Source organism: Ambystoma mexicanum, chromosome 6p (genome assembly GCF_040938575.1).
Source record: "Ambystoma mexicanum isolate Mex_15411 chromosome 6p, UKY_AmexF1_1, whole genome shotgun sequence".
NCBI classification, from domain to species: Eukaryota; Metazoa; Chordata; class Amphibia; order Caudata; family Ambystomatidae; genus Ambystoma; species Ambystoma mexicanum.
Window position 1 is genome coordinate 465,492,280 of NC_090935.1, and position 25,260 is coordinate 465,517,539.

A 25,260-nucleotide genomic window follows, 5' to 3' on the forward strand; every position below is an offset into this window, starting at 1 on the left:
ATACTGCGTTGTACATGAACAAAAAGACAGGCTATCTGTCGTCTCCACCATTACATATCCAGTCCTAGAAAACAACTTTCTACCTCAAACTTAACCCATACAAGACGGAATAAGTCTGCATGGGTCCCCATGCTAAACAACTTGATTAACAATTGCTCAAAGATATGCACCTAGAGGTATTTGATTAGCAATGGTTGGATTCTGCCAAATCCTGCTGCTTCACCATTGACAGCATCCTGTCCTTCCGGAAACACACATCCAAGAAATCCCAAACGGCATAGCTCCAAATCTACATCCTTCCCAAAATCAAACCGTTCATCCCGCCGCAGAACTTCTGGCCCGTAGTGCAGACCATTCTAGTCTTGCACATTGATGGTGGTAATTTCCTCCTGATGGGCTCCCACCTGCTTGCTTGGCGTCCCTAGAAGCAGTCCACCATGCTGCTGCATGTATTGGAGATGCACTGAAATTGATGCACTGAAATTTTACCAAACCTCCCCGTCCTAGCAAACTACATTGGCTTCCTCTGCAGGCCAGGATACTGCGCAAGACTGCATGTACCATCTACATAGCAATCACACTTAGCACGCAAGTGTGCCTGGTTGATAAGCTCCACCTAGCTGGTTGCACAGGCACCTCGCACAGCAAATCGCCCAACTGGCTTGAATCACAACTCATCCCCAAATGGAAGACCCACAAATAATCCTTCAATTATCATGCACTCATCCTCTGGAACTCAAACCCAGTATCTGTTCGGAATGCCTCTACAATTCTCCAATTTCACAAATCTCTCAAAACGAGACAACTCAACAACCGACCAATGACTAATCCTAACGGATGCACAGACCACAACTCGTAGTACTGTGCTACTGTTAAAAGATGCCAGCCCAAACAATGGCAACCCACAACTCTACTGCGCTCTGCTGCTCTCAAGGTAGGTCTGCACTTTAAACAATAAAATAAAAATAAAACCTGTATAGTGATATAAAATACCAGACAAATTTCGATAAATCTGACTGAAGAGAATGGGTGATCCACTGTGCCCAATGCTGCTGACCAATCGGTGCATGTCGGCATAGTCAATTTACCAGGATCTACCATATACTTGACAATTGGCAGTTTACATCTGGGTTTAATTAGGGCAGGTGTGATGGTTCTCTTGCAGTCATTTACAGCATGTATGTGAATGAAACATTGGAGTATTGGGTGTAGCGAATGCTAGATAGACAGAAATTATGAAGATTTGCATCTCACCCGCATTCATCATCACAAAGCAATATATACATAGGATTGTAACTAGGATTTTAACTGGCAAGAACCAAATGGCAAGTGCTTGAATACCTGGTGTAGGAAGGCATGGCATCAACAGTAAGACAGACACACGTGACCACAGTTCAAGTCAAGGGCGTTTATTGAACTTCAACCAAGGGTTCGATTAACGCCTATCTAAGCCTAAATCTACTGGTGGGAGCAAGCTACGACCATCAAATAATGCAGTCCTAGTGGTGTCTTGTCAAAATAGAAGGCCCAATATTAAAAAATATATATATGTTGCCAATCCTCACCTCTAAATACAAATAGTGTGGGGAACAATGTTATGAAAAGAAAGAAGTGTTAAAAATGTTATGTCCGGTTGTTCAGGCCGTGGGCCTCCCATCTCCACGTTTTCATCATAGGACAAGTCGTTCACTGGAGCGTAGTAGTCTCTGGCGGCTTTAGCACAAGGATACAGTTCAAAAACAATAAGTTCTCCTCCTTTGATTTTCACAAGTATTCACTTCGGGAGACTAATTATTCAACTTAGATCACCATCATCCGGGCTCAGATCCCTAGGACAAAATGTTCGTAGTATATCCTTTTTCTCAGGCCACTCACGGTTCAGCCTGGCTCAGATCCCTTTTTCATGTAATGGTCTCCCTCTATCGTACTCAGACCAATGTCAGTTTTACATCAAATAACTAAGACTCTCGAATGTGCACAGCGTTCGGCTTGACCCGTTGAAGGATCACTTTGATTTCACAATTCCTCTTGTCACCTTTTCATTGGATACCTAACAGAGAATTTCGAATGAGCACCCACGTGGTGCTGGACCACTCCTGTTTATGGTATTGTGGACCACTCCTGTTTATGGTATTGTGTCTTAGCTTCAAAGTTCTATCACTCATCTGCTGTTTTAATTATATTTGTGGCGCTCGCCACATACACTTCATGCACTGTTCTCTTCAATATTCTTTACACAATGTTGCTGCTTGCAAACTCGGTTTCCACACAGACCAGTTTGGTATCAGTCTCCCCAACTAACTGGCTTAAAACCATAGACGACAACCAATCAATTAATGTAGAGACAGGACTGTTTATTAAATCTTGTCAGTATCCTAATTATATGAAACATGCTACCCAGGGATTTGACTTAAGTGTTTTATTCATCTAAAGGGATTAAAAGTTCCAAACGAGTAATTGTATCCAAATTGGTAAGTATGTAAAAAGTTGCATGCTCACTGGGCGTGAGTACAATTATTCTTAACCGCATCCTCAGTTATTTCATAGGCTATCATAATGGTATGAGGCCACTCCTGACCAATTTTGTCGACCGGTTTCAATGGCTAATTCAATTTGTGTCGTCATCTTCAGGGCCGATTGGTTTACAATGATGGTGCTAGTTCCAGCATATATCTGCATTGGCAGGTAAGGCAAGCACCTCCGTCCCCTGTAGGGAGACAAAAAGTGTAGAAAAGCTAGTTGTAAGTCCCTCAAATTTCACACATTCTTCTGTTTCTTATCTTGAAAAGATATTGCGCTGCCTCATTTCTGGTTTGTGGGCCCATTCTCTAATGCTTATTGGCCTTTTTGTTTTGATACAACAAATGAGAATAGTAGTGATGAGGGAACATGTTTTCTCCCGCTATCCCTATTATATAGGCGGCACACCGCCTTCCACCTAGGGCAAGGCACTCCTGACAGGGTGTTCATTAGGGAAAGTCGGCACGTTGTATCAACTATAAAAAAGAGATATACACCCTGAATGCTGATAATGTTCTAATGGAGACATACTTTATTTGGCTTACAGGAATAAAAAAGATAGACTCAGGAATAGACATCCCTGAAAGACACAACTGTTATGATGCATTTTGGGGTGAAGGTAAGGAGGGAGTGTGACGTTTGGAGTTTATTTGAGCGATTACGACAGAAGATAATGACTATGGTATTAAGGGGTATAATTATCCTTGCAGGCATGTGGTTGAGTGGAAACAGCTAATCGAAAGAGCTACAAATAGCAACAGTTGGGGTTGCAATCAAGTCTGATGGTACAACTACACAGACTACCTTCAGGTAGATCAATAATAGTTTACCTGTATATCCTTGTAGTGTTGAGGATTGAATCCAGGCTAAGTAAAAGACCGATTAAGCACATATTCATGTTTTTTTAATTGGGTACCCACCCCTGTAGGGACCCTGTGGAATACATGGAGAAAATGGAGGGAACCATCGCTTTCCACCTACAAGAAACACATTTTAAATGCGCGCAATGCGTGGCCCTGGGAGCATGCGCTCCCCTGTCTCCACCCACCGGCACCACTCCTCAGTCCTCTTTTCCGTGTCAATGGGAATGGACCGCTTTCAGCTGCGTTCCTGGGTTAGGCCTTCGGCCTTGTAATTCCACACGCTCTTCCCCGGAGAAGTATCCTTGTCTTATTTTCTATTCCAATATTAGGTACTGCTCTGTCCTCTGGCGCCATGCTCCTCCCCGGCACATGTCGACAACGGCAGTCTTCAGCAAGTGTCCATCCTGCGAGGGTCCCTTGCCAACATCCTCCCCCCAACTTCCTCTGCCTCCGGTGCCCTGCCCCAGACCACAGCTGGGATGGCTGTATTGCGTCTGACTCTCTGACTCCATGCGTGCTCAAGAATCGACCATCCAGGTGGCAGCAGCTCTTCGGAATATCGCCTGCAGTGGAACTCAAAGCCTTCGAGAAATAGAAGACCATGCCCAAGGTAGGAGCCCTTCTCCTCTACACCCCGCAAAGGCGACTCCTTCCCAAGGAAGCTCCCAAGCGGGAGGGACCTCTCGGGTCCTAAAACCAGCAAGAACACCAAGGCTGCACCAGCTACCGGCCACCAGATCCTACCGGTGCTACTGCTGAGGGGCTGCAAGGCTCTGTTAACGGGTCCCAACCTGAGGGGCTATGACCTAACACAGGACGCATGTCTAAGGGGGTGCCTGTACGCAGCACTACCGGCACCACAGCCAAGGGCACTCTGCCTACCAGGCCTCGACCTAAGGTGCAGGGAAGGCCACGACCATCTCTTGCCACCTACAAGAAACACATTTTCTGCCCCTGAGAAATGTCATGCAATTATCAGCCATACAGGACAGAAACTTATATAAGTCGGGCTAAGATTGGCATAGTGGGAAATTCGGTTGAGACAACAGTCGCTGTGTATGGCCAAGTCATGGAGACTTGTCATTGTGGATGTGTAAATGTATGAAGGTTTATGTATTTAGAAACAATGATTTTGGTTTAGTAGGTTTAAGTAATTGTTTTAGCAGGTGGTTACACTTGCGGTCTGATGTATTAATAAAATTGACGTGCTTTTGTATAAAACATCGTTTTCGATCCATTGTTATCTCCTTATTTGTTTGAAGGTAGATAACCGGAGTCCTCTGGTCTTAGTAGGGGTACATATGTTTTAAAATGTATTTCATACGGTTTGTGGTATACCATTCCACAGACATATATACATAATTTTTAAAATAAATGTGACCTGGTATGTTCCCATACAGTGAACCATCACTGTGATCTGGAGTGTTTGTTTTCTGCTCTTGAGCAGAATATTATATTTTAGTCTGTCTGATGCTGTTGGGCATGGACCTTCATCAAGTCTTTCCAGCTGGAGAGTTTGTGGATGTGGTCCCCATTATAGTAAACGTGTACTCGGTATTACCCCAAAATACAGGGGGAAAAATGCCGAATGCATGTTTACTAGAAAATGTCGAATCCCAAAATGATGAACTTGATGAGCAGGTGTTGCGGGGGTGTCCCCTGCTGCCCTAGTTCGGCATTATGCGTTTCCTGTGTTGCAGGGTGCGTGGGTGTTCCCCTGCATACATTAAATGCAAAGATGGGGGACAAATGAACAAAATCCCAAACGCTAAAGTTAAAAATTGCGAACAAGTCAGCTTTGCAATTTTGAAACACAACCTTTTGGGATTCTGTTTTTTAACGTAGATCCTTGCACTCACTTTTCAAAGTTATCGAACATTTTTACAACAAATTTTGCTTTCTTTCAATAGGATATCAGTACTTTAAGTGGTGTTCCAGAAGAGCATATCAAGACCAGAAAAGTTAACATTTTTGTTCCTGCGCGAAATGCTACGCAGTCCGGTGTGAATAACACAAAAAAATGGAACATCAATTTTGATACCAGAGAGCGCTGGGAAAATCCGTTGATGGGCTGGGCATCAACGTAAGTTTCGATTAATAATTATAATTATCTGCATAATTATTTTAGATTTGTTTTTATTCAACATAATTTGAACTGATATCCTTACACATTACATTCGAATTACCAAATGCTATTGATAACCTATCTTTGATGAACCAACATAACCTGGGGCATACTTCTGAAACGCATACTGTGCATTAGTTTACAATGTGTTTATGTAAGACCGGCAAGCTATGGGTAACAAAAACGAATTTGGAATAACGCATTTGAAAAAATAAGGTTTTGCATCCTTGTGCAATAGTGTAGAAAGGAACTTTGATTTAGAAATTATTGATCATTACAGCAAAAAAAATCACAAACCACTCAATTCATTGTAAAAGAAAAACTCTTAATCTGTTCACCTAACATGCTGTAAAGACATTTAATTGTCGAGAAGGCATTTGCATACATGTCTATATTATAGGTGGCAGCAAACTTTAACTTTAAACAAAAAGTACATTGCAAATGACTTTTCAGCATGATGGCAAGAAAACCAGCATGTTAAGTAGTGACTTGAGGGTCGTATTTTCTATGTTTAATTAAAATTAATCAGTCTCTAAGCACGGACCGAGATTTGAAGACAAGATTGTTGCCATTGAGCTATGCTCCCGGCCGAAGATGTTTAACCCCTTACTCGCTGAGGGTTTTCCCTCCCAGTGCTGAGCCCTTCTTTTGACATTTCAGTATGTCTGCATTTCAATCTCCTGTAACTTTTTTGTTGCAAGTCATAACCCAGCCAAATGTGCACCCTTTTCTTCTCACAACGCCACCAAGGATTCCTAGTTTGCTCTAGTAGTGTGGGATAAAATAACAAAAAAGGGACACATTGTTGTGTCTTTTTTAGAAAATGCCAATAAAATGAAGTACAAAGAAGCCTGTGGTTTATTTCTTGCACGAGCTGGGAACAAATGGTTTGCAGTTCTGAATTAGCCATACTCCTACGTTCAGTCCCGTTTCCACCATACTGTATAGGCGTCCCTCGCTAGGGATAGAAGACAGAACCATTTTCACCCAAAAAAGCTTCTCCTTTAAATTTAAATGTGCACAGGCCGTGGCCCTGGGAAGCATGCGCTCCCCTGACTCCACCAACCGGCACCACTCCTCAGTCCTCTTTTCCGCGTCAATGGGAATGGACTGCTTTCAACAGCGTTCCTGGGTTAGGCCTTTGGGCTTGTAATTCCACACACACTTCCCCGGAGAAGTATTTTTGCCTTATTTTCTATTCCAAAGTTAGGTACTGCTCTGTCCTCTGGCGCCATGCTCCTCCCTGGCGTATGTCGACAACGGCAGTCTTCAGCAAGTGTCCACCCTGCGAGGGTCCCTTCCCAACATCCGCCCCCCACGTCCTCTGCCTCCTGTGCCCTGCCCCAGACCACAGCTGGGACGGCTATATCGCGTGCGACTCCTGGACTCCGCGCGTGCTCAAGAATTGACTAGCCCGGTAGCCAGGTAGCAGCAGCTCTTCGGAAGATCGCCTCCGGAGGACCGCAAAGCTTTCGAGAAATGGAAGACCAGGCCCAAGGTAGGAGCCCTTCTCCTCTACACCCCGCAAAGGCGACTCCTTTCAAAGGAAGCTCCCAAGCGGGAGGGACCTCTCTGTTCCTAAGACCAGCAAGAACACCAAGGCTGCTCCAGCTACCGGCCACCAGGCCGAGGGGGGTCCCAAGATCCTACCGGTGCTACTGCTGAGGGGCTGCAAGGCTCTGTTACCGGGTCCCAACCCGAGGGGCTACGACTTAACACCGGACGCATGTCTAAGGGGGTGCCTGTACGCAGCACCACAGCCGAGGGCACTCTGCCTACCAGGCCTCGACCTAAGGTGCAGGGAAGGCCACAACCACCACCGCTCAGTGTACTGTTGGAAGCCGGTCCCAACTCAGCAAGTTCCACTGCACAGGCACGTGGCACGGAGCAAAACGAAATGGCCACTGGGCCAGACAAAATGGCGGCTCACCCAACGCCTTTTCCCTTTGGAGACCAGGCAGGGGAACAAGCTTCCAGGTGGTATTGGTCAACCCCTGTCACTTGGTCCATATCCTATCCACCCACTTTGCAAGGCAGATATACTTCGCCCTATGCAGCGAGACAGTGCATGCCCAGGACACAGCAGCCTCTGGGGCCGACCCCTTTGCCTATACCATCAGACACCCCTCCTCCCTGTGAAGACCCGTTCTTCGAGTAGTTCCTCGCACTCATGAGATCACCACAGATGGGTACCATCCTCAGGGACGTGATCAGGGACATGCGCCCTCCTGTACAGTCACACGCACCAGCGGCCACACCACCCCTTGGTCCAGCTCAGCTCCTGGCTCCCATGCCTGTACCAGTCACGGCAGCCCTGGCACTTCAGCAGCCTCTGGCACTGATGATCAGCATGCTACAGCTGCCTGTGCCCAGCACTCCTCTGGCTCCCCCAGACCTGCAGGACACAACAGTGGACACAGAGGAGAAGGAGGACTCGTACACCCCATCAGCCAAAGCTTTTCATGAGCGGCTGGCGGGCCTGGCTGAGTACCTAGGAATCCCGCAGCCATAGGTAGAACAACCGGAGGGGGGTACTGGCTGAAGTAATCATGCTACGTCCTACTTCTAGAACAGGAATCCCACTTCAAAAAGATGTCCTTGCACTTGCCAAAAAAGGTTGGCACAAGCTGCTCTACCCAACCTACCCATAGATGTTTCAGTGCTAAGTACAGGCAAACGGAAGGGGACCCCCCTCCTATTGTTGGCGCACCCCCAACCACATTTCTCTGTGATAGCGGCAGCATCACTATACTCCAAGCTACAATCCTCCACAGCAACTTGGGCACTCCTGGGCAAGGAGGAAAAGCTTTTGGAGGCGTTCAGGAAGGAAATGTATTCTAACGCCCACTGCGCCAGGCCAACGCTGATGCCATGTTGGCAGCTGTCAACCAGAAGCTGCGGCCGGAGATTGACGATTTCCTCCCTTGGCTCCCAACCCACAGCCAGGCTCCCTTCAAGGTTGGGCTGGCGGATGCCCAAATCGTGGCACAAGACATAATGGGGTCCACAGTGGCCCACATCGACACTTCAGGGCGAGCCATTTGTATTTCCACGGACATGAGAACGATGGCTTGGCCCAAGGCGACAAAATTAATCCCGATCTGCAGGGACGCATACTAGATCTATCTTTCGAGGGGGGTAACCTGTCCATTCAACAACGGATGAGGAACTTGATAAGAAAAAGAATAGCTCACAGACGACGAAATCTTTATCGATCCTCACTAAGTCCACACTTAGACAGCCAAACGCACATGCGCTCGGACAAGGGTCGGTCCTTCAAAGGCTTCATAGGCTTCCAGGAGAGACTATCCAGACAACAAGACAGATCCCTTAGCCAGCACAGGCGCAAACAGCACAAGGCTGCTAACAATGTTTTTTTTCCAGTTACCCTCCACAGTCCAAGCCTCAGAGGGGAAGAAATTGTGACGGGCCCATCCGAATCCACAAGTCTCCTGCGGAGTGCAGGCTTGCCCTTCACATACAGTGCTGGCGGACAAAGTTCATGGACCCTTGGAGCCTCTCTGTAGTGTCCAAAGGCTCCCGCTCCCCATTCCTCCTCCTCCTTCCCCTCCACTCCCCCAGATTGGTACAGCAACTCTGTTGGCGGAAATCCGCTCACTTGTAGCGAGCCAGGCAGTGGAGGAAGCCTCACAGCGGGGCACGGGCTGCTATTCACAAATTATTACCATACACAAAAAGAACCAGGATGGCCTGAGAGTTGTGTTGGACCTATCCACCTTGAATCTTTCCCTTCCCCTCCAAAAGTTAAAGATGGTTACCCCAGCCTTCATAGCAGAGACATTGTGTGGGAGAGACTGGATGTGCTCCCTGGATCTGAAGGATGCCTACCTACACGTCCCGATCTGGGAACCCCATCGGTCCTTCCTGAGGTTCAGGATCATGGGTTTTCAGGGTTCTACCCGTTGGACTCAATTCAGCCCCTAGGGTCTTTACAAGGCTAATGAACACAGTGGCAGCCCTACTCGGGGCACCGGGCCATCACATTTATACATATCTAGACAACTGGCTAGTCGGGCAAGATCTCCAGAGGCGGTCCAGCCAGCACACGGCCTCTGCCTCATGGATGCACTATATGACCTGGGATTTTCTATCAGTCTCAAAAAGTCAGTTATTGCCCACGCAGAGTCTGACCTTCCTAGGCCCTATCTGGGGACATGAGCTCAGAGAGGATCTTCCCCCTCAGCGGACAAGATTGCAGCTATCAAGAGGGCCACTGGACATTTTCTCAGCAGAGCAGTGACCTCGGCGTGGTGGTAGCAACACCTGCTGGGAGTCATGGCCGCACGTCTCCTTACAGTGCCACATACGAGGCTCAAAATGAGGCAGCTGCAGCTATACTTCTCAGCCTCTTGGAACCTGGATAAGGGTTCTCGGGCGAGCAGGCCAGCATACCACAACATCTTCACTAGGCTCTAGTCTGGTGGGGTACAGACAACAAACTGCGGATAGACAGGCCCTTCCGGCAACTAACACCTCAGGCCACCATTACCAAAGGCTCATCCCTAGAGGAATGGGGAGCTACCCTGGACAGCCACAGTGTCCATGGAGTATGGTCCCGTTAGGAACAGCTGGCACACATCAACTGGCTCGAGATGATGGCTATCTGGCTTGCTCTCAAAGGCTTCCTACCCATGATCACCGGCAAGGTGTTTCTCCTTCAAACAGACAGCTCCACCTGCATGTATTGCATCAACAAGCAGGATGTCACCTGGTCCCCTCCCCTCTGCAGACTGGCGATCGACATTTGGGAGTGGGCTCTGGTGAACAACATGCACCTGTCGGCAGTCAACCTTCCGGAAGAATCCACCCTAGAGGCGGTCAGGCTGGGCGCGGAAAACTACGAATGGCAGTTGAATGAGGAGGTCCTTCAGGGAATCTTCAACCAGTGGGGTCATCCGCAGGTGGAACTTTTCCCCACCACAGGAGTTTCCCCCCAGTTCGCCTCCTGGCTGTTGCAAGGCAGGGGTTCGCTGTGCGACGCAATGCAGATCCCGTGGAACAATCCCGTGGAACAACATGAACGCGTATGCTTTTCCCCCCACTTCCCTGGTGCACAGGGTCATCTGCAGGATCAGGGAGTTGCGGGACCTTTGAATCATCCTGATAGCTCCTTGGTGGCCTGCAAGTCCCTCGTTCTTGGAACTGTTCAGCCTTTCGGACCAGGCACTGGTACACCTCCAGCACACCTACACTCTCAGCAGGGGGGCACGGTCATCCACCCCTCCCTTCAGAAGTTAGCCCTTGCAGCGTGGCTCCTGAACAGGTCACCTTAAGCATCTGCACCTGTCACAGGCTAACCTGGCCATTATACAAGGGGCTAGGAGCGACGCTACCAGGAGCCAGTACAAAAGAAAGTGGACCAGGTTCTGTCACTAGGCAGAATCAAAGTAAATTGATCCGTTGACTTGCACGTTGGATGACATTCTAGCCTTCTCTGCACACCTTGCACACTCAGCGGTGCAGGTAGACACATACCGCATGTATCTGGTGGCCATTGGAGCGTACAAGATCTCGGATGTGGAGGTATTTTCATCCTCGAATCCAGTAGTTAAGAGACACTTGGTGGGCCTGACTAGACTGTATCCACCTATCGGGAAACCACACCCGGTGTGGGACCTCAATGGGGTCCAGGGCGCCCTGGCGCACAAACCATTCAAGCATAGGGCATCCCTGGACATCAGGCTAGTTAGCATTAAGACGGCCCTCCTAGTGGGCCTTACCTCGGCACACCAAATCAGTGAGATCCAGGTGCTGGTGGCTTCAGAGCTATATACTACATTTCATAAGGACAAGGTGGTGCTCAGAACACACCCCACATTTTTACCTAAGGTCGTCCCCTCTTTTCACCTAAATGAGGAGATGGTGTTACCGACTTTCTTCGCAGACCCTAAGGATGACGCTCAGAGTATTGCACTGTCTGGATGTCAGATGTGCTCTAAGATTCGACCTGGACAGAACCAAGAGCTTCTGCAAATCAGATGCCCGCTTCATCACCTTTGGTGCGTCAAAACCAGGCTGGCAGGCCTCCAGGGCTTCCATTGCAAGGTGGATGGTTATGGCCATCCAGGAGGCATATGAGGGGGCAACACAGGCCATTGCCAGCAAACCTGCATGCCCATGCCATCAGAGCTAAGGCCACGATGGTAGCTTCCAAAGACACGTTCCATGGCAGGTTATCACCAAGGCTTCTATGCGGGCTAATCCCTCGGCCTTCTGCAAGTACTTCTGCTTGGATGCGATCGCCAAGTTGGATACGGCATTTGATCAGGCAGTGTTAAGTAACTTGTTTTCTTAAGAAGGGCAACTCTCCACCCTGGGGCTACATTCAATTGTAATCGCCAGTATGGAGGAAAGGGGACCGGACGTAGCAGTAATTATAAGTTACTCACAGTAGTGACTCACGTACTCCTAGTCCATAGCCCTCTTTCCTCCATACGTCCCTCCATCCTCCCCGCTAGTAAAACTGATGTCATTAGGCAATGTTAACATTGTCAAAGCGTCAAAGAGGACTGAGTCGTGGCGCCGGTCGGCAGAGTTAGGGTAGCGTATGCTCCCAGGGCCACGCCTCCGCATGCATCTAAATTTAAAGGGGAAGATGATTTTTCTGGAGAAAAAGGTTCCATCTCCCATCCCTAACGAGGGACGCCCATACAGTATGGAGGAAAGGGGACTACGGAGTAGGAGTACGTTAGTCATTACGGTGAGTAACTTATAATTTTTCCAAACCTTCAAGAACAGGTTGAGTGGAAACAAAAAACATATTTTTCATAAGGTTACCATCGGTTTTGTGAGAGGTAGGTGATTTTTCCCTTTTTTTTTTTATTAAGACTAGACGAAATGGAAGACGGTAGGAAAGCTCAATGGGAACACAGAAAGGCATACATTTCTGAACAAATATTGGATCAAATTCCAAGTTCAGGAAGGGGACATCAGGTCCGGTAACAACTATGTACCTAAAACTCCCCTAGTTTGGGAGAAAAAAATTGTAAAAGTGACAAAGATGAATGTATATGCTGGACATGTTTGGACTTGTAAGGTAATGGCTTCTGTGAAAATTGAGAAAAGCAATGCACCACTATCTTCCCCCGACTCTTATGGTTAGGGAATCACACATTTTTAAAAATGTTTCACAAAAAAAGCAATATCACGAGCCACAAACTGAGCCATGGTACACCGGATGTTTATGCTGACCACCTAAACACACGTACTAAGCATTTGAAAATGAGGAAAACTAATGTGGTGAAGAATAAGAATGGAAAGCATACATTTTTTGAAAGAGCACAGGCAGACCTTTTGAAGGATAGGTGACTTGCACAGGTAACAAATGCGTACAGTACCTAAAGCGGCGAATAAATGTAGGTCACATTTGGGAAATGAGTTGTGTAACAAAGTGCAGTAGGTAATTTATGAAACAGTTACCAAAACCAAGTGAAAACAACAAATGCCCTACTTTCCCATATTCCCACAGGGTACCTCACGTGTGTGTGGGTGCACTGACCTGGGCGCAAAAGGAAAAGGCTAAACCACTGGTGCATGAAACGCCCTGGCAAAGACTGGCTTTGATTTTGTGGGCAACCCACAGATCTGTTCCTAGGATGTCTCAACCACCAAGGAAAACAGGGAACCCCATGCATTTCTGAAATGAAGACAACCTTGGGAATCCAGAGAGGTCTGACTTGCTTGAATCGCCCTAGATTTTATTACCCAAAAGGCCCAGCATAGTCCAAAATGTAGGGTAAAAAAATAAATCTCCAGCCATTTGCCACCAGGAAACCACTGAAACACGCCGACAAAAGCACATGCCTTATCTTCCAACGGTCCCCCCCTGTCCCAACGAAAATGGTACTTAACGGGTGGGGTGCACCTACCTAGGCGCAAATGAAGGCTAAACCACTGGTATACCCAACGTCCTGGGGAGGATTGGATTTGACCTTGTGGACAGCCCACCCATTGGATCTGGGCTGTCACAGCCAGCAAGGAAAACGGGGAACCCCATGCACTTCAGAAAAGAAGACACCTGAAGGAATTCACTGAACCATCACTTGCGTGATTCATGCTACAATTGTTTAGCCACAGTGTACTGAATGTCACCAAAAATACACAATTTTCACACATTTCCCCTTGGGAAACCATAAAAACAAGTGGGCAACAACACATGTTCTACCTTCCTAGGTTTCACTTGTGTTCCAACAAAAGCCAGAGCTCACATGCGTGGGTGTGCTCACCTTGGAGGAAACTGGTAAATAATCTGTATGCCAAGTGCTCTGGGAATACAAGAATCGCTGTGCATTACCCACCGCCTGTTGTTACTCTTCAAGCCCTTTCGCAGGCACCTTTGCTCACTCTCCTCATACATATAGACATATAGTGCATAGTGCAACAGGACACCCTGGGTTGGTTCTAGCATAAGAAAAAAGTAACTTGTGAGTAGTAAAGCTGCGTCAAGGCACCAACCACTTGACTGACTATTCATACACCTTTCGTGTCTGCAGTCACTATCCATCCATTTCAGCTGTCGCACCACTACCAAATCACCAGCTCCACAGCAACCGTATCGGCACACTCTTAGCAAGTGGACATCCGCTGACAAGGCAACCTAATCTCCAGGTGATGTCTTTCACACCAATTTCAAGTACTTGCATATCAAGTGTGCCTGCAGTCAACCAGCATGTTACACCAACCATATCTGCAAACATATGCACACTAAATACACATCTACTAACATGCTAACCATTTATCCAGTGATGGAAAAGTGTATTCACAGCAATCATATCTGCATGGACAGCTCAGCTTTACCTCACTCACACACACCAATCACATCTCAGTCATTAGCAAACAAGCCATTCCAGTCATACAAAACATGAACTTTACTTAAGCAAAAAAAAAAAATAATGGCCGGGTGGTACGAGTTGTACAAGACACTGCTGCCGTACAGATGGTGTCCAGTTCCCATTTTCATTTCACTTGGCCCTCAAGGGGAGGGAGGCATACTGACGTTTTCATATTTTGAAAGACTCGCCTTTAGTGGAGGGAACCGGAATGGTGTTCCCTTCTTGTCCAAGTCACGCCTCAAATGGAGGGAGCTGGACTAGCATTGCTTGCCAAGGCACGCCAAAGTTGTGAGCCGGTATGTTCTTGTCGAAGGCACGCCTCGAGTGAAGGGAGCTAGAGTCGCGTTCCTGTCTAAGGCAGGCTCGAATTGAGAGCCTATTTGTCCCCTTATAGGAATGAGGAACGTTTCAGGAAATCACTCGATCTCCAAATACTTTTCCTTTGTATGATACAAAGGAAAACAAGACTGTAGGCAGGGAGCTGGCATGCAAGGGCATTGGGGACAGTACACCAGAGTATCCCTCCTCCTTCTTTGTTTTGTACACACCTTACATCTTCCTTATGGTTGTCCTCATGGGTGTGGCAGGAACATAATCAGCAAAGTGTGGACCTTTCAATCTGGCTACATCCTCTACTTCTGCAAAGTAGGGAGTTGGTACATGGACAACCGTCAGTGAATTTACAAATACTTTTTCAAAGTAAAGGAAAAAGTCAGTTTGTTTTTTGGAGCAGCTGCACCATATACAACATAAGCATTGTATGTAGCTACATGCATAATTTGTACTGCCAACTTCTTGTACCACATGCAAGACTTGCATGCTCCATGGTATTGCTCAAGTAATTTGGCTGTTTTATCTACTTTCTCCCTGCCCCCCCCCCCCATGTACCTGTTGTAGTCCAGAATGCACTAGGGCTTCCGCACTTGCTGAACCTGCCCCTGCACAGTGACAAGTGAAGTACTTTCATCATGAATAGTACTCGGCATGTGCACATCCCTTCTGTCACAGAATTTTACTGCCAATCATTCATCACGCCGCAATGCCATACATGCTCCCTTGTCCATCTTCTTATAAACAAATTGTCTGGGGAAGCCTTTGCAGTTCCTGCTAATTGTACTGCATGCCATTGTGCCCACGTTGTACAATTCCTTGAACAGTGGTATTCCTGTGTATAAATTGTCCACATAGAAATGTTGACCCTTGTGGAACAATGGTATGGCAAGCTCCCACACAATCTGATCACTTATCCCTAAATGGGCTTGGCAGCCTGGAGGGTTTATGCTCTTTTTCCAGTGTAGGCTCTCATGTATAAAGCTTCAGTAGACCAGTACAGTGAGATGGATGGCTTCTGCAATATTCCCATGAGCAGAGTGAGACCCCAAAATCTTCTCATCTCCACAACTATAGTTGGAACCGAAGAGTGTTCTAGAATGGGGTTTCAGATTGCCCTCAAGAACTGTTCAGCATACAGATTGGTTTGCTCAACCATATCTGAAATGAACTCCTCATACACAAAAAGGTTGAAATGGTCAGTAGACTCAAAGCCATCTGTACTCTGTGTGAACCCCGATACAACAGTGAAAGGTGGCACAACAGGCTGAGCCATTGCTGGAGGCACCCACTCCGACTCATCAGCCATATCATGAACTGGCACGTTCCTCACACGTCCTGCATGTTCCCTCAACCTTGCAGGTAAACTTTGTGTGGGAAATGCCAGACTAGGCGCATGTATCCCTTAGTTCTCTTCCTCATCAGATGAGGAGGTGGAACTAGCTTCAACCGAAAACTCACTTACCAAATCTAATGCATGCTCACCCTCAGAAGCAGATTCTGTTTCAGATTCTGAATCTGGTTCTGGGCCTTGCTCCGTGTCAGACTGCATCAGTAAGTTGAGAGCCTCTCCACCAGACGTCTGACGTGAAGACATGACAACTGTGCCAATCTAGACGTTTACTGCCCAAAGAACAGGTACAGACAATCACCAAGTAACTGCTCTTCAAAGTAAAGAAACTAGTATAGTAATTGGTCTTGAATGAAATAGACCAAGACCACACAATTACGCCAACCGTCTGCTCACAAAATGTAGCAGCCCTCGGAAATGTAATCTACTCAACACACCAAATAAAAAGGAGTACTAATTTGCCAACACTCTCGTGAAATACAAAAGTATAGCTCACTGCTTACTTACAAGTGGTTAGACTGCAACAACACACCTGCACCTACAACAAAGAGAACAAAAAATCTAAGCAAGATGTCATCTTTACCTATACATTAGACAAATACAAATGTGGGGCAGAGGATGAAACCCGCACTGACGATTCAAAGACTCCCATCGTGCAGTGAACCTTCCACTCGCCCATGGGGTGCAGGTGGGGGATAAATGCAGGTGAGAAACAACATTGCAATATATTTCTAATTGGGTGAGGTGAAAAACCAGAGAGGCACTGAATGCATACAGTGAAGATGGGGAAAGTACATGGCAGTCCCATTCAAGAAAATTGCTGGCACCCTTTCCACAAACCCCCTGCTCAATCACATCGGGTACGGTGTTTAGGGGGAATGTCACGAGCGCTGAACGACTACAAGGGCCAGCAAGTGGAAATAAGCTGCATAATGTGGTAATGATTTGGATAGAAATGCACAGCACTGATATATTGAATACATTGACATTCCACCAAAACAAAATACAATGCAGTTGCTAACAAGTCAGTCTCACTGTCAATAGATTTAGTTACCCTTTTATTATCATGTCACACAACCCAGTAAGTACATCAATTATTGGGATTCCCCCCCCTGCCCGAACATAACATATGGTGAAACTTGATTATGTCTTCAATGAATCCATGCCTCTTTGATAGGTGCACTCCGTCGCTGTGAAAAATCAATTCACCTTTGATAAAATCATGGTGAATCTGAATTTTGTCATTTGCCTTGGTCAATCTTGTCAGCTCTCTGTGAAGTTTCCTCACTGAGGAGTTGATGGCCTTTTCCTTCCCTGGAGTTCTCCAATCCCTCCTTGGAAACATTTGAGACCAAGCCACCACAAAACTTGCCAACCTAAGCGGAATCCACTCAATTTTAGCCATAAGTAGCTGCCGTACCCCTCTCTGTCCCAAAGAAACCATATAATTCCCTCCCAGATGCACAACAATCAAGATTTGATGTGGAACCTCTCTTTTTGCCTGGGCATAGCAGCTGACTTATCTGAACTGGGGAAGGTGCATTGTCCCCCACCCCAAACCAGTACAATGACACACCATCCATCTGAGACCCAGATGTTCTTGGCCCTGTGAAATGTACTGCTGCCCTTCGGATAAAAGTGTGCCCAACAATCCATACAACCTTCATACTCACTAGGAAATGGAAAAATGAAAAACTAACAAGAATAGGGTTTGAGAAACCTGACTGTGTCTAACCTGCTAGTCCCTGGTCATCTGTCATCTAGGTAGCCAGGACACGGCCATCGCTTTTGGATACAGTTCGTGTGGGTTGTCCAGTGCGGGAGGATCACCTGCATGAAGGGTCTTCGGGGAGTGGCAGTGGGACGCCAGAGGACGAGACGCAGAATCCCCTTCCCTGTAACACCTTTACCCTATCCTACCAGGTAGGATACTTATGAACTCCAACCCCCCCTTCACAGGATGAGCACTTTCTCACAGACAGCTTAATATGAGAGGAAACGGACTAACACCCCAGCCGTATACTTGACATGTCCCAATACGATAGACAGGCAGGGTTAGGAAATTACTGACCATCACCCACACCTGACTTCCATTACATTTCCCCACACAGATAAAAGGCGGAACACGAGAGCACACTTTGAGCGAGGGAGAGCACATGAGGAAGCAGCCATTCCAAGATGGCAGTTTAATACGAGGCGAAAGACGGCGAAACCGAAGGGGATCGCAAGGAGTGACGTCCCCTTGACCTTTTCGAAGAGGAACCGTTATTTCACGAAACCTCGGATAGAAAACCTAAGACCAGGAAACCAGGCTGAAGAATCCTACATTGTGTGTCTGAGGTACCCAGGGCTCTCCCGCGTCGATAATCGAGGTGGGGAGAATCGCCTGCTGCCGTGGTACTGTCCTTTGCTCCTACATCAAAGCAGCGCCAGTGAAATCAACACAACTGCAGAGTTGGAGAGGGCAATACCAGACTGGTCTGTGTTAAAGCCATGGTTGTAAGCAGAAATATTATATAGTGAATGATGAAGCGAACAGCGTATGAAGCGCATGTGATAACAAATGCAAGTAAAATTGGACAACAGATGAGTGATTGAACTTTGAAACCAAGATGCGATACCTCAGAGTGGTCGGGTCAAGCAAAATCAAGTCTTCGATGTTAATGGAGTAAATACAGTTGATGATAAAGTTGGTTCGAGCCCGAACGAGGGAGAACAGATGAGAGCTTTTGGATAAAGCACGTTTTGTCAAAGTAAATTGGTAAAATTGGTCCGAGTCCAGCGGAGGTGGATCCGAGGTGAATCGTGTATCATCTGAAAAATTGAGTGTTTGAAATCCTGAGAGGAAAATAACTGTTTGTCGCATCAGGCCCTCTGAAAGAAGAGGCTTTGAAAGGGAAAGAGATTTGGGCACGGAAGGCCCTGATTCTAATGTTTGAACTGAACCCTTGTGCTAGAGAAGCCAGAGACACTGCTAAGCGCGAGTGAATCACCTTGTCCACACTGAACATGTGGGGAAGGGAGGCGAACGGCCTGAATATTCTGACATATAATTTTGTGTACACTTTTTTCTTTTACATAACATTGTTTCCCACACTATTTGTAATTAGAGGTAATGATTGGCAATATGTTTATTAGTATAGGCCCTTTTATTTTGACAAGACACCACTAGAACTGCATTATTATTAGTTGATGCTCGTAGCTTGCTCCCATCTTTAGATTTAGGATTACATAGGCATTTTTTAACCCTTTTTGAAGTTCAATAAACATCCTTGAACTGTGGTCACTTGTGTCTGTTTTACTGTTGCTACTGTGCCTTCCTTACAAGGCCCAGACGTAAAGTCCATCCATTAACACAACAAGTGCATTCACACATGTCTCTTGCAACAATCCCAGACACAAACTTCCCCCAATGTTATAATAAGTATTTCACATGTGAGGGAACACTGTGTACATCACTTCAAGATTATTATTTAATTGACATCTACTTTTCAGGGAAAGAGGCAAAGGACATATTATTTCAGCTTGTGGCAATGTCACAGTTTTTCTGGCATAATTGTAATCAGTGAAGGTTTCTGTTCCTGCGGCACACTGTGTACTTCAAGGCGGTAAGGAGAGTTGCATGTACTACACTGTGATACCGAGGTATTGGGGAAGGTAAATGGGAGAGATATATGCCAGAAAGGAGGATCTAGCCTCCGTGAAGTCTCTGTGGCTAGCACTTGCATAATTCCCCCACAACCCACCCACTTGCCTACACTTCACACAGTGCCCGAGGAGCTTCCACCTCCTCCATTAGCGGATCACACCAGTGCAACCTGCCTCCTACCTTTCCACGACAGCCCAAGGACAAACAATTAAACTGTTAAATTCTGTGCACACATTTTGTCAGGGTGACCATTCTAACTGAGGAAATGATTACCATAGTAAGTGTGCATTGCATACTGTCTCAAAATAGGCACCCTGACAAAATGTGTGCCAATCATGAGACATTGATACAATTTTGGACCGTCATTGTGAGAGCTTCAGCCAGAGCTCCAGGACAGCCGGGGGTGCTGTGGCTGGCCTTGGGCACCTGTCTCCCATGTGGATCAACCTTTCCCTTTCCCCAAGTCCAGCATCGGTCCCATGGAGCCCTGGCATGGAGCCCTGGCATGGAGCCCTGGCAGGTCCCCAGAGGGAAAAGCTTTAGCGCAGCCCAGACAGAGTTCTAGGATGGTAGCGGATGATGGCCCTGGGCGCCTGTCTCCCTTGTAAGTCGACCATCCCCAAGTCCAGCAGTGGTCCCAGGTAGCCCAAGCCGGGTCCCCATTCCTCCCCAGAGGGAAAAGCTGTAACGCCACCCAGCCAGAGCACCAGGATGGCCGTGAGTGCTGCCTCCTGAGAGTGGGTGACCATCTCCGAAGTGGGTCGACCTTTCCCAAGTCCAGCGGGGGTCCAACGGAGCTCCCCACACTTACTATGATGCTCATTTCCTCTGTCAAAATACTGTGCACAGGGAATAAGCACCACACCAATGTCTGGTGCCATTGAGGGTCGCGGATCCAGCAATCCGCACCCAGCAATGCACTTGTTTTTATGCAAAGCAGCCAACATCCTTCTTTTGCTGGTCACACACTCCTCCCATAATCAAAAATATTAAAACTTGCAACCGCCCCGCACCCCCAGTAAAATCAATATGTAATGGCACAATAAAAAACACATTTGGGACCTGAGTGGGAGAGGACCGCTACCCCGCTTCAGATAACACAACCCTGGTGCTCTAATGGCAACCCCCATCCCCAATCCAACCACTTTACAGTGGTAACACAATGTGCCCCTTCCGTGAGCAGATTGGCAGGGAGGGCTAAATTACATGCCCCATTCATTTGGGCTATTAGGGGGAGAGGGCCACTCCCCCTTCATACAGCACATCCCAGGTGGTCTAGTGACACCAATCCTCAGAGAAAACACATTTGCCCCTTCCTAGCGGTAGATTGGCAGTGTAATCTGCCACCACGGACTGCTAAATGACATGCAACATCCATTTGGGGCAGGAAGGGGAGAGGGCCACTCCCCCTTTCATACAAGCCGTCCCTGGTGGTCTAGTAACCCCCATCCCCAAGTAAAAACAAATGTACCCCTTCCAAGGTACAGATTGGCAATTACATTGCCCTCTGCATCATCCACAAGACTTTCTGGGGTTGTGGCCCTCACTATTGTCAACTCTCTTCCCAAACACCTTCCTTCTAGAGCCCTCTGCTCGTCTAACTCTGATTCTCTGCCGGGTCAGTCGCTTCTCAGCAGGTGCCTCCCTTTGGAATGGGCCGGAAAAGGAGATCTTGAGCCGGATCTCCTTATTTTCCAGAAGCTCCTCAAGACCTTTCTTTTCTCTTTGAATGGATTGTGTCCTCCCATGTATTCCTCATCTTTGATATTGAATATCCAGCTTCAGCTGCTTCGGAAATGTATTTCCGGCAGAGGGTGCTGTGCGTTGATGCAGTCGACTCGATGTCCCTTAAGGGCCTCCATCTTGAGGATGATGTCGTCGAAGGTATATATAGCACGCACGGCGCCCGTTGGCTTCATTTCCGTTTTTCCTGAGTATGCTTACGCTTCAGGAACTATGGCGTGCTTCAATAGTTTCATTCATTTTGTATGAAAATGTCTTCATCTTCGACACAGACTACCCCCAAGACCGGGTTTAAAAGGTGTCGGGACTGCCGTTCCAAGATGTTGATAACTGATCCACATCGAGTATGCTTGTGGTGTCTCAATGTGGAGCGCAAGACCTCGGCCTGTTCCAGATGCTAATTAATGACCTGAAAAGCTCTGAAGGAGTGAAAGGGGAAATTGGCGGTTGGTAGAAACCCCAAGAAATCCCCATCGACTACCCTATCGAAGAAACCTTCAGACAATGTGAGAGGCAACTCTCCTCGAAGGAAGAAGGTGAAAAGGTCCAGGTCGAGGAGTGGCTCCCACAACTCCTCGTCATCGAGCATATGTCGCCAACTTCGACTTCTTGTCTGACTCCTCTCTTTTGAGGGCTATATCCTGCCCCACAAAGGCCTTCACTCCTGCCGAATGGGAAGCATCAGGTTAGAAAAGCTGAACATTTTTGAAAAACAAAAACCCTCAACAAGCCATGCTCCTACTGCACCTTCTAATGCCGATAAGGAAAGGGCTTGAGCCAAATCCCATCCACCCTTGAGGACAGAACGAAGGCCAGATCCACATCGAGAGCCGTCGAGGCCTTGACGCAAAGAGGAATCATCGAAGGATCGTTTGAGCCGAAAGTCAAAGAATAAGTCGAGGTTGAGGTTGTGAACGCCAGCTATGCCATCAGTGCCATTGAAGTCGAAAACGACTTGATTGAAAATATCGACCACTCCCCAAGCATTGAGTTAAACAACTTTGAAGCCTTCGACACCCTTACGAGATACAACGTATACCTTTACCTAGAAAGGATGACTTTAGTCACTAACCTCTATTTATGAGGACAATGAGCCATCATATAACAATGCACAATTTGGCTTACAGTATGGTACACCAAAAGTCACTGATAGCTTTATATCAACCGAATCCAGGTTAAAGGACCTTCCAGGCTAAAAGACTTTTATGAAAATGTATAAACAGCCAGTGGACTGGACAGTTCACCAGAGTTGGAATTTGGTAAACATGACTCTGATGAACATGCAGGTGCATCATATAGACAGTTGGTGTCTAAGTTTGTAGATTACTTGGGACGGAGTAGTCATACCCTCCCCTTCAAGCAAGGTGATCTAACAGACATCCTTGATAAGGTTCTGCAAAATGATCCCAGAAGTAAACAAGAACTTGACAAGAAAATACCGCCCATCTAGTAGTGACCTCCAACTACTTATCAAAGCACCCCACCCTAGAAAGTCTGGTGGTGCATGCAGCTACTGCAACCTCAAAACAGGCATCTTATCCAACCACCCCACCGGATTGGGATGACAAAAGGGTATATGCATGGGAAAGGAAAGTCTTTTCTGTGGGGAGCATGGCTCTTAAGTCAGCCAACTCCACATGTCCATTAGCAAAGTTTTCATTCACTCTATGGGACTGTATTTCTATGGCAGCTGAGCATATTCCCAAAGGGGAGGAAAGAGACGGTTTCTTGGCTATTGTTAGAGACGGCTAAGAAGCCATGTGCGAGTCTCTTCAGTCGGTTCTGGATTCTGCTGACAGCATCAGTAGAGCCATGGCGGCAAGCACTGTAATTCACAGATTTGCGTGGATAAGGAAGTCTGGATTTCTCCCAGATATGCAATCTAGACTCCTTAAAATGTCTTGACTGTTCTCACCTTTTTGGCAGCAGGGCAGATGAAAGCCTTGAGAAGCTGCAAACCTCGAAGGCGGCAGGCAAATCTTTAGGTGTCGCTATTAGCGAGAATCGGCCCTTTCACCCCAGTGACCCTTCCTGGAGGGGGTAGATCCTTTCGCTACTACGCCTCAGTTGGAAGAGCGAGGGGAATGGCTGGTCAAAGAGGCCAAAGAAGATTCCCTCGTGTTGGGTGAGGCAGAGGTGCAAAGCCCACTCAAGCAGGGGCATCTTTACCAACAGCCACTGTTTCAGCCGCCTCAAAACCTCTGAGGTCTTGAGTCACGAAACCCCAGTGGGAGGCAGACTGTCTCAGCATCTGAAAGAATGGTGAGACATTACTTCGGATGCTTGGGCATTAGAAACCATAGCCCAAGGTTACTACCTTCCCTTAATTCAGAACCATCCACTGGGGAACCATTCTTTGAGGATTCCAGATCCGCTCCTTGGGAGTATGGTTTTTTTAAGAATGAGAGAGTGAGTGGTTTGAATATCTGATGTGAGTTTTAACTTCAGATTTACGCTTGCACAGCACTTGTCACTTTAATTGATTTAGAGTTACTCAACACAAATCTTTGCTCTTGTATGCAACTGTCTGTTGTACGTATTAGTGCACAATCTATAACAAATTGAATCTGTTTTAACGCATGTGGACATTAATAAAATTGATATTTCTTTGATAAACAATGTGATTATCTGTGTTGTCAAGCTGATAATCGTGAGCCAGTACCGCACTTTAAGCCGAGCAAGCCTCACATGCTAAGGTACAGTACACACCTTATAAAAAATGTTCACTCGCAAGCATCAATGTGTCAATTTAAGGTTTTCAACCCTTATTAGAGGGATTGCTTGACAAGGTAGGTGACCAACCCTCACACCTCCCCTAGTGTTTGGATAGCAGGAAATTCTGACCCTGCTAGAGGAAGGTGCTATAGAGCTGATGCCTGTAGCGGAGAGGAACAAAGGATGGTAATCTCCACATTGCCTAATACCCAAGAAGGACGGAGGACTGAGACCCATCTTGGACCTGAGATACTTGAACAAGTTCCCCTGCAAGGACAAGTTTAAGATGGTAACACTTTCTCGGATCCTTCCGGCCCTCCAACTCCAGGATTGGATAGTGTCATTGGACCTACATGCTTATTTTCATGTGTCAATCCATCTCGAGCACAGGAAGTTCCCCGAGGTTCGCCGTTGGCGGTTCTCATTATCCGTTTTGAGTTCTGCCATTCGACTGACCTCCGCCCCGAGGGTTTTCACCAAATTGATGGCGATGGTGGCAGCGAGTCTCAGGCGACGGCCAATCATCCAGGTAGGGGTAGACGTGAATCCCCCCGATAAGGGAGCGTTCACCCAAACAAGTCCTGAATCATCTCAACAACACCTGCCACACCTTCACAGACTGGGAGTCTCCCTCAATTACAAGAAGTCCCATGTAACACCCTCTCAAAAGCTCCAATTCATCGGGCCGTACTGGATACATCCTTGGGAAAGAGATCGCCACCCGAGTTGAGGGCTCAAGACATTTGCAGTTGGTCTCCAAGTTTCAGAGTGGCCAGCGTCTCCCGGCCTTCAATTTTTTGATATTCCTCGGCCTCATGGCATCCTGCATTTTTCTGATGCCAGAGGCTCGCCTGAGAATGAGATCCCTTAAATGGGCACTTAGGACTCAATGGTCTCAGTCCTCGAGCAACATGTTAGACCTACTTCAGGTTCCAAGCTGGGTCGCACAGGATCTGCTGTGGTGGACCTGCAAGGAAATATTCTGAAGTGAGAACCTTTTCGGCAACCATGGCTGGAGATACCGGTAGTGACGGATGCCTCACAGACGGGGTGGGGAGCCCATGCCAATGATCTGACAATCGGCGGCCGTTGATCTCCATCGGAGTCCAAAC

General features: G+C 47.2%; 1 protein-coding gene across 1 annotated transcript in view; it reads left to right on the top strand.

The window, feature by feature from the left end:
* NDUFS4 (NADH:ubiquinone oxidoreductase subunit S4) overlaps positions 1-25,260 on the top strand; it is an 807,100-nt gene that overhangs the window by 512,019 nt on the left and 269,821 nt on the right. The window contains exon 3 of the mRNA XM_069627264.1: positions 5,294-5,466. Coding sequence (XP_069483365.1) covers positions 5,294-5,466 — 173 coding nt within the window. The remainder of the gene's footprint in view (positions 1-5,293; positions 5,467-25,260) is intronic.